The 10,804-nt window shown below is 41.5% G+C and overlaps 2 protein-coding genes across 2 annotated transcripts; both read right to left on the bottom strand.

Annotated features, from left to right (window-relative positions):
- Window positions 1–2,833: 2,833 nt before the first annotated feature.
- LOC137159799 (olfactory receptor 6B2-like) lies at window positions 2,834–3,805 on the bottom strand. The gene has a single exon (XM_067558269.1). It carries the CDS (start codon window positions 3,803–3,805, stop codon window positions 2,834–2,836), a length of 972 nt encoding a protein of 323 aa, XP_067414370.1.
- Window positions 3,806–7,964: 4,159 nt separating this feature from the next.
- Window positions 7,965–8,759, bottom strand: LOC137159797 (olfactory receptor 10A7-like). Its single transcript, XM_067558268.1, has one exon. It carries the CDS (start codon window positions 8,757–8,759, stop codon window positions 7,965–7,967), a length of 795 nt encoding a protein of 264 aa, XP_067414369.1.
- Between the last annotated feature and the right edge of the window lie 2,045 nt (window positions 8,760–10,804).

The raw sequence follows: 10,804 nt of genomic DNA on the forward strand, positions 1-10,804 counted from the left end.
CCAGTGTCATAGGAGACCTGGCACACATGGCACAAGTTTCAGATGTCAAATGGCTGTAAGACAGTTCAGGGCCAACAGAACTGTACATTTCTTTGGGAAAATCAGGGCTGTGAAATGTCGGTGCAGAATGGGCTGCCATTTCATAAAATCATAGAAGATGAGGGTTGGAAGGTACCTCAGGAGGTCATCTAGTCCAACCCCCTGCTCAAAACAGGACCAAATCCAACTAAATTAACCCAGCCACAGTTTTGTCACGCTGGGACTTAGAGACCTCTGAGGATGGAGATTCCACCACCTCCCTAGGTAACCCATTCCAGTGCTTCACCGCCCTTCTGGTGAAAATGTTTTCCTGATATCCAACCTAGACCTCCCCCACTGCAATTTGAGACCATTGCTCCTTGTTCTGTCATCTACCACCACTGAGAACAGCCTATCCCCATCCTCCCTGGAACCCCCTTTCAGGTAGTTAAAGGCTGCTATCAAATCCCCCCTCACTCTTCTCTTCTGCAGACTAAACAAGCCCACTTCCCTCAGCCTCTCCTCATAAGTCCTGTGCTTCAGCCCCCTCATCATTTTTGTTGCCCTCCTCTGGATTCTATCCAATTTGTCCACATCATCATCATCACCTTCTTCTTTTTCTTGCCTACAAATTTTGCAAGGTCCTTTACAGACATATTGAAACTGACATGTCACTTTTAATGATACTTTGAGGGGAAGGGGGATAGATAGATAGATATATAGATAGATAGATAGATAGATAGATAGATAGATAGATAGATAGATATCTGTATTACTAAGATGCCTATTGTGGTGTTGTCATGGAGTGCACAGCCTTGGTGCTTTGGAACCACTCAGAATGAAATTCAGATAGGACCCTCTGGTAGTCTGACGACCCCTAAGTTTACATTCCCACTAGGGCCAAGCTTCCTTGGTTTCAGCATCTCCTTGGGTTAGACTTCGGAACGTTTAGCGCCCTTGTTCACACCATGAGCTCCCGCAGTATGTCCACCTTGTTATAAAATAAACAGCAGGATCTTATTCAGAGGGACAAGGCAGTATGCCACATTTATTGTGAATACAAAGATTTCAGAAAGCAATTGCCTGCACACTCTGACACACACCCACACCCACACAAAGTTCTACAGAGATGGAGTATAGTTACCGACCTCAGTTGCTCATGTTAGTCCACTGGCCAGGTGGCTAAGGCACGAGGCAGGGAGAAGGGGTCTGCTGGTGCGCACCAATGCTCCTGGAGGATGATTGTAGAACCAAACCCAAAGTCCTCATCTTTTTGTTCCCTTTTTATAGGGGTGAGCTCTTACGCCATTCTATGGGTTTTGCTTTGTCATGCTGCATCTGCATCCTGCTGTGATTATTAATCACCCATGTTTTGCAAGCATGACAATTGTTGTTATTTTTCAAAGTTCATCTTGTTTTCGCCCTTCAAGGTGGATTCCAGGGTCATCAGGATGAGCAGTCTTTGGCCATCTGGATTGTAAAAGTTGTTATCCCCACTCCCTTGAACATCTGAGGCTGGCACCTTTTCCCATCACTCTCTGGTCTCACATACACACATCACTCATTCATCTATTCACACTCTAATTTCTTAACATTTACTTAAAACTTGTAAGTAGAAGACACAAGTGTCCATCAGAAACAATAACATTTCTCTTTATCTAAACTATTCACTATTATTACAAAAAATCCTCATCTAACATTGAATCTTTCTGTTTCAGAACATTTGCTGATGTTACTTTCAGCAGTTCTCTTAAAATATGTGTACTTCAACAGTAGCAACAGTTTCACAGGATGATCTTTGTTAACTGTACAAATGGGATAATCAATGACCAGATGTTAGTTTCAGACAAACGGATGGTGGTTTCAAAACAACCTTATCAATAATGAACAGATCGCCCTATATGCCCGAAATGCAAAGCCCCACAGAGACTGCTGTGGTGGTTTGTCACGTACCAAAAGAATAAGGGTATTTCACATAGAATCAATATAACAGAAGCAAGCTTTGGGCCTACAACCTGAAAGGAACACCTGAGGATGCCTTACCCTCCCTTTTCGAGAGAGCCAGGCACCCGCACCTTTGCAGTCAGCAGTGAATCTCAGCCAGCGTTGTGAAACAGAAGGGTTTATTAGTCGATGGGGACACAGCGTAGAAAAGTTCCTGTTAGCCCAGGAACTCAGCAAATCCATCTTGGGTTATTCAGAGTGCTCCCCCCTGGGTCCCAAAGGAGACCGATTTGCTTCCAGCAGCCCACCTTCCGTCATTCCCAGTTGCCCCTCCTCCATCCTTTGTCTCTTTCCCAGGCAAACAGGTCACCTGTCCTCCACCTCTCGCTTTTTTCTCTCCAACACCTCCAGCTGGCTACCTGCGTTGGATGGGCCAGGATACAAAGTGTCTGTGCCCAAGAAGCCAGATGGCAGTCACATCCCTGCAATGATCACACACCCATGTCCCACCACCTAGACCCTTGAGTGACACATGGGGAAACTGAGTCACACACACAGCATTCAAACAAAACATTAAGAAGATTTCCACACTTCATCATGGGTGTCAAATAAATATGAAGGGGACAGGGCAGTCTTATAGAGGAGGAAACTGAGTCATAGAGAGGATATGTGAAATACCCAAGGTCCCACCATGAGTCAGTGAGAGATCTAAGAACAGAATCCAGATTTCCTAACCTTCCAGCCAAGTGCTGTGCTATAACCAAAGGAAATATCCTTTGTCTTCATGGAGTTAAATGCTTAATGAAGGACATACATTAAATGCTTAATAAAATGAAATGCTGAATGAAGAACACAAAGCCATTTTGGGCAGTCACATGTTCCCACTCTTTTCTCTCCAACAAGAAGCAAATTTTCTACCTACCACCCTTTTCAGGGCTTCACGTATTTCTCTGTTCCTCAGGCTATAGATGAGGGGATTGACCATGGGGGTCAACATGGTATAGAAGACCGAGAAGACTTTATTCAGATCTAGGGAGTGGTCAGCGGCTGGTACCACGTACATAACAATAAGAGTCCCATAGAACGTGGTAACTACTGTAAGATGGGATGAGCAAATGGAAATGGCCTTTTGTGACCTGGCAGTGGAAGGGCGTTTGAGGATGGCTGATAAGATATAAATATAGGACACCATGGTTAAAAGGAAGGGCACCAGTGTCAGAGTGGAAGAGAAGAAGAAGGCAACCTTTGCAAAGAGGGTAGTGTCAGAGCAGGCCAGCTTCAGGAGTGGGGAGAAATCACAGAAGAAATTATCTATTTCATTGAGGCCGCAGAATGTTAAGCTGGACATGAACAGAATGGTCACCAAGGTGACCACAAAGCCACCGATCCAGGATGCGGCTGCCAGGGAAAGACACATGCCCTTTCTCATAACAGCTGCATAGCGGAGAGGACTGCATATGGCTAGATACCGGTCGTAAGACATCATGGATAGAAGGAGACATTCAGCTCCACCCAAGGAACCGAAGAGATAAAACTGGGCCATACAGCCACTGAAAGAGATGGATTTTTCCTCAGCGACGAAGCCGGCTAACATCCTGGGGAATATGTTGGTTGTGTAGCAGATCTCAAGGAAGGAGAGGTTACCCAGGAAAAAGTACATGGGGGTCTGAAGGCTGCGCTCAGCAGACACGGTGATAAGCAGGAGGCTGTTCCCAGTGAGGGTTAGGAGGTAGACAAGTAAAAACAACACAAAGAGCAGGAGCTGTACTTCGTGGCTTTTTGAAAATCCCAGCAGTATGAACTCCGTCACCGACGTTTCATTCCACGGGAGCAGCTTTGCCATTTAGGATTTAGCTGGAGAAAAACGACATGAGAATTCAAATAAGTCTTATGGAGACAAATCTGCAGTTCTTACTCTGTCTTTACTCATTCCTCAGTGAGAGCTAGATTCTGGCCTCACTCCAGTTTGGTGAAATTCACCTCTGTCCACAGGCCAGCACGAGAGCTGTTCTACAATTAGGCACCAAGTGCACTTTGGTACAATTCAGGGCAACTGCATCTGTATTCCTCATCTGTGGTCCAGTAGGGGCACCTACTCTTATGCACCCGGCTCCACAACCATCATCTCTCTTGGGCAGAGACCCACATCTCTCTCCCTTTTGACTGGGGTATTTCCAGGCTGCCCAGTTCCCTGACTGCATTGTGAATTCCCCAACAACAGCGACTGCCTTGGCAGGCCTGCCTTGTCTTTCCTCCTCAAAGGCTCTAAACAATGTAATTGCTCACCGTGCAGTTACCAGTCAGTCCTTTCTAAGCAAGCACACTGATTCCCAAGCTGAAAGCATTACAGAGAAAACCTATGAAAAACAACAAAACAACCTACACGCCTACTAATAAGCTCGTGAGAGACCATCCCAACTCCAACCAAGGCTCTGTTCTTGGCTCAGAACGAGTACACCTGTGAATCTAGGAGTCACTTCTTTATACACTTTGTGTCTTTGATCTGTCCTCATAGAACAGCTGATCTGTGGACAAAAGGTCCCCTTGCTTAGGAAAAGACTTCAAAAGGCTGAGTGCTTGCATAACCGGAGGGGTTAAATTGGCATATCCTGCTCCAGAGAGATTTCCCAGAAACCCACTTAACTTAAAAAGTTCACACTGTTTCAAATAGTTCTTTCAAGCTCATCACACTTCCCAAGGTTTTCATTCATCAGGTCTCCTCCTTAGAGATGTCACATTCAATCCACAATAATACATAAGCATTTGCATTTTTAATACAATGAATTCTAAAGATAATTTAGTTCAATAGGGTTTAACTTAAGGTCTGCCCAGGAGATTGCAGGAAATTGCCATGTTTGTCACACTTTTATGCACCATTTAAATTTCATGTGGGACTTTTGCAGTGAATAGGCTTTCTACTGGACAATCTGCACATCCATTTCATCCAATCATTTCATCCACCAACTGGTCTTGTACCCTATGACTACTCCCATTAGTTTCATGTTCAATTCAAGATGGCAAAATTGGGTTTTAGAGATGCTGATACTAATTACTTCAACTGCAGTCATGGACTTTTAGTACCGCTGGTTGAAGTTTTCTGAATTTCAATTTTTTGGACACAAAATAAAAATCAGGATGCCAAAGTTTTCACGATAAATTTATCCCCTTTTTCCAGCAGCTGTAGTACAGATCCTGTCTGAAAATCAGCCCCTAGGTCCTAGTTAGTTACATGCAAATAAATTAATCACCATCATCCAGAAATAGACATGACTTATCAGTATCAAGTAAAATTAAGAACTGTCAATACATTAACTCCCACTCATACCTGGCCAGATTCTTATCCAACTTAAATTCACTAAAGCCAATGGAGGCAATTCATTTTTACACCAATGCAAATGAGATAAGAATCTGGCCTGTGTTTTCTTTGTAGAAATGCACCATAAAAACCCTGATCAGATTCATATGTTCAGTAATGATTTGGGATAGTTATCAGTCACCTTTGCTTCCTGATTTTTTCCTGTTCTTTCCATAAGAATTGCAGATGGAAGGAGAGAATGAAGAGGATGGATCTGAAACTGTTGGCTGCAAGTATCATTCTGTCTGGTAGCCAATATATAAAAAAGTAACCTCTCCTTCTATCTAATTATGTGATATTTGTAGTAGACAGCAAATTCTCCCTGGATGCTATTGAGGGTCATGAGAATTCCTCAGTTGGAGAGCTAATAATTGTTTTGTTTAAGATAGAGTAAACAGCAAGTTTAATGATAATCGTAACCTTAGATGAAGCAATATTGCAATAGCTAGTCCATCCTGGGAGGTCTCAAGTGGGTGCAGAGAGGAAAATGCAGCATCAGATCCTAACTGAAAATGCCGACCCCACTGTCTTCCTGCTGTGCTAGTGAAAAACACTTCTGCATGACATTAGTTTAACACACAAGTAGTCACATTGAATTTAGGAATAAAATGACCCATATGCATACGAGTGAGTAAAAAGGGCTACCAAAGTGAGTGCAGGGTGGTTCCTGCATTTAATGCATTGCATGAAAATAAGTGAGCTATAAACTCAATTCACACCCATGCTTGAGACTGTGGGTGCTCTGAGGGGAAATCAATTTGCGTAAGAGTTGACTGCACAGTTCCCATTAGAAATTAAAAACAGTTGAGCCCCTACAGGTGGCCTTGCAAATCCCACCCTCTGTAATAAGTGGACGATAATACTTCCTTACCACACAGATTTATTGTAGGGATATGTTTATAAATACAAAGTAGTCAAGCAGATCATAGTTTAAACAGTGTGCCTCTTTGCTTCCACCTAGGAGCTAGACCATATAAAGAGGTTTACCAAGCCGCTACTGCTTCCAAGCTGACACGCCTGGTATTTTAGTTCAATCAGTTGACAAACATGCTTTTAAATCCAGGGGTCTGATGATCAGTTCCCCAAGATGGCCCAACTCAGGACACCATCATACTAATGTAAGAGGAGCGGTGGATAGTTTGAAGACATGAAAGTTACTTTGTTTTTACATGATGTCTACCCCAGAGGTGTTATTTCCAGATCGGGCACGATGCCTATCAAATAGTATTAGGAAAAGTCCACGAATGCAAGCAAGAAAAAAACAGTGAGATGGAAGATCAGCAAAAAACACGTTAGAAAGGTTGTCATTTTTTTCATTTTTATTAAATTTGTTAGTGTGATATTTCTACCCCCTCATGCACACCTGGGTCCCTACCGCAGATTAATTACATGTGACTTGTGTGAGATATCTTGTGTGAGTTGGTGTTGGCCCTGCTTTGAGCAAGGGGTTGGACTAGATGACCTCCTAAGGTCCCTTCCAACCCTAATCTTCTACGATTCTATGACCTCAGGGCCTTTCATTTTGTCAGCTGTCTCAGGACATTTCCAGCTAGCACCATCCTTCTCAGAGCACAAACAAGATCAAGTCAGGCACTGAATCCGAATAGACCAGAAACTGGGATATTCAAAGAAGACAAAGGTTGTTAGGAACCCAATTCTCATTACTGAGGACGTAACTCACTTAAATTCTTTTGGGCATGTAATTCACTGGGGATCTTTTGAAAACCTGAGCCTTCGGTGCACTTGAAAGGCTTTGTGCTAGTTTCACTGAATTTTGCCTCCAATGCGTAAGGGATCACCACTCAGCACCATCAACACGCCATCCCTGACAAGGGTAATGACAAGCTCTGGTTGGAAATTGGAAAGATTTTCATGAAAAATGGTTTATTTAAATTGTATTTTGAAAATTGTTATCAAATATTTTCCTGTTAGAAAATGTTCATGTCTTTCAGTTTTTCTGGGGGACTTTGTTGTTGTTTGAATGGTTGATTTTTCCCTCCCCAGTCTTTTTGTCCCTTTTTTCTGTCCCTTCTTCCTCCTCCCTTGACCTGCACTCCCCCCAACATTTCCCCTTTTTTCCCTTTTTCCATTTTGCTATTGAAAAAGAGGAGTGGGGAAAGAAAGGGACAATAAAAAGAAAGAAGAGAATTTTAAAAAATGGCTGAAGAAAATTTAAAAATATAGTTTCCAATTTCATTGAAAGAAAAGGAAATATATATATATCTATTTTCTTTCAATGAAATATATATATATATGCAAAAATTACCAATTTAGAAGAAAGGACCATTTTTCAACTACAACAAAATTCAAACAAATTTAATAATTACTAAATTTCTAAACACACCAATAAAGAAATAAACAAAGTCATATGTGAGATGGACCCTTGACACCAGTTCAACACATATTCATTTTCAACTGTGTGATGGTCACCCAGAGGGTGACCAGATGTCCCAATTTTATAGGGATAGTCCCAATATTTGGAGCTTTTTCTTATATAAGAGGTTATTACCTCCCACTCCTGTCCCGATTTTTCACACTTGTTATCTGGTCACCCTAGTCACACATGTGAAAATACTCAGTGTGTGCCTGTTACCCAAAGATTTTGAAAGCATCTAATGACCATCCACGTGCACTGTCTCCAGTTTATTTATCCTAAATAAATTAGTTTGGCGTCTCTGAATTCTTCTGAAAGCCAAAAAATTTCCTGGCAGTTTTTCTCAGGGCCTGCTTGACCTCTTTGTTTGTGTAGGTCTCCCAGCAGATTATGTTTTGGTAAAATATACACAATCATCAGGGTCCCATAGAAATTTGTCACCACAATGAGGTGAGAGGAACAGATGGAAAAAGCCTTCTGTCTCCCGGTGGTGGAAGGGATAGTCAGGACAGTGGTGATGATATGAACATAGGATGTCACGGTTAATAGAAAAGGGGGAAGGATGTCAACAGAGGAGAGTATGAAAGCCAGAAGCTGTATCAGGCGGGTGTCACTGCAGGACAGTTTTATCACTGAAGTAAAATCACAAAAGAAATGGTCAATTTGATTGGGACCACAGAAAGTTGAAGGTGATATAAAAATGGTTATTATGCTAATAGGTAGAACGGCACTTAACCAAGACCCAGCTGCTAGCTGAAAGCACAACCTGCCATTCATAAGAGCGGCATAACGCAGTAGCTTACATATAGCTAAATAATGGTCATAAGACATCACGGCTAGGAGGTAACACTCTGCACACACAAGGAATCCAAAGAAATATAATTGCACAATACAGCCTGTAACAGAAATAGTTCTGTTCCCTGTCAGGAGACTGGCCAGCATCCGGGGCAGGATGGCATAGGTGTAGCATGTCTCCAAGCAGGATAAGTTACCCAGGAAGAAGTACATGGGGGTGTGAAGGTGCTGATCGGCCACAACTAGCACCATGATAAGGATGTTCCCAGCCATGGTAACAATGTAGATCATTAGAAACAGTAGGAAGAGAAAGATCTGCAGTTCTGGCAGATTTCTGAATCCGAGAAGGATGAATTCTGTGCTGGTTGATTGATTCCCCCAATCTGGGTTTGCCTTGTGCTGCATCTGTGGGTTATAAAAAAAACTGGAATATAGTTTAAAGAAGATCACGTTATATTTTGATGCAATATCTTATATATCAAACCTGTACCTCCCTGGTGGTTTATATTCCCCAAAATTAGGTCTAGAACTCAGACTAGGAAATTTAGCTTCTTCATCTTTCAACTCTTGGAGTAGATTCTAAAAATTCTGATGTCCTACTTCCTGCAAAAAAAAAGCAAACAAACAAACAAACAAACAAACAAACAAACAAAAACAAACAAATAAAAAAACCAAGCGCTTGACAACTGCCATGAAGTTTTAGACCATCTGTTTATCTTCTTTTACATGCTACCTCTTGAGTTGAAAAATGTCCCTCTTCAGAGGGGTTTCCACACTTTATGGTAGTCACTAGGTGATGTTTTATTGGGTGCGTAAATAAATCAATAACCCCTGACACACTTTAATGTTCATTACAAATATGTCAATGTTCTACCTATGTAGGAAATACTCCTCCAAACTTATGCTGTTTTTCAGTCTATGCCGTCTATCTTTACAAATGATTACATTTTTCAGGAAGAGAGACTAGTATGGAGAGGGTGATTTTGTGGGTAAGGTACAGACCCGGTAATCTGGAAAATTGGGTTTAGATATCTGTCTCTGCCAAAGGTTCACCATGTCACTTTGGAAAATTTGCTTACACTGAGATTGTCAAATTGGCTTTGGAAAAAAACGGTACATTGAACTCTTTGGAGTAGATCCCGGCGGCTCGGGCAGGCTTTGGAGTCGGTGGGGCGGTTGCTCCAAATGGCCGCAGGGCCTGGGTCAGACCCAGACCACAGCCTCTGGGAAGACCCATCTGCCTCCGGTGGCAGCTTCCCCCTGACTGAGCTACTGGGCCAGCCTTTTATACTGCCCTTTCCTGTCCTGGCTCCGCCCCTCTGCTTCAAGGGTATTTGACCTGAAGGGCCTTATTCCGTCCAGCAGGGGCGTTGCAACCCTTCCTCAGGCCCAGGCTCCGAGGAGGGCCGCAGCATCTTGCTACAGTGTCAGAGACCCAAAAGTGAGTATCATTGATTTAAAAACCTTGCTTATTGTTAAAATACTGAACAATTCAGTTTGACTGCCCACTGATACCAAGCTAATGTTGATTTATTCCCATTGTAACAAAGACCATTAAAAATTCTTTTACTCTATTATTACACAGACAGAAAAGGAAGGAAATAGTTAAAATATTTGAAACATAAAATTAAGGAACTGTTTCATTTTAACAATCTCCCTTTTTCCATTTTCTTTACTTTTGATCTGGTCAGGATTCTGCAAATAAAAAGTGAGTGAATGAATGAATGAAAAATGGCCGTTTTTAAAATTAAAACTGTTAACAAAAACTTGTTGACTTTTCTATTGTTTTTGTTATTTTTTACAACTATTTGATAAGATTTGTATTCTGGTTGTAGAAAAAAGTAAGCTTTTTTAAATAAAATAAAATTTTTAAGAAAAACTGTGAACAATTTTGAAAACTTTAATTTTCTCCATATTTAATCCCATTTTAATCTTTTTTTATTTACAAAATCTTCAAAACTTATATTTTTTATTCATTTAAAATGCAGTTTTTCTGTAAACAACAAAACTTGAAATCAATTTTGACAATTTTTAAAATCAAAATATTGGGTTTTGTATGTAAAAAAATTCCAAAAATAAATGAAAATAGGAGTGGAGGGCATCTATACTTTTATTTAGATGGTCAAAACCCCAACTGGTGTGACCAGCACAGCTTCATTAAAGTCATCTGTTGGGAATCAGGGACATAAAGTCAGTTAGAAGGAAATCCCTGTATTACCAGTCTCTGTAGATTATTTCAGATGATCTTACAGGGGCATTTAAAGTATGCAAAGAACTTGCATAACTCCCGTTGACTTCTGTGCTTCTCTTCTGAGCGC

Source organism: Emydura macquarii, unplaced genomic scaffold (assembly GCF_026122565.2).
Source record: "Emydura macquarii macquarii isolate MOO-44397 ecotype Brisbane River unplaced genomic scaffold, CSIRO-AGI_Emac_v2 contig_1905, whole genome shotgun sequence".
In the NCBI taxonomy this organism is placed as follows: domain Eukaryota; kingdom Metazoa; phylum Chordata; order Testudines; family Chelidae; genus Emydura; species Emydura macquarii.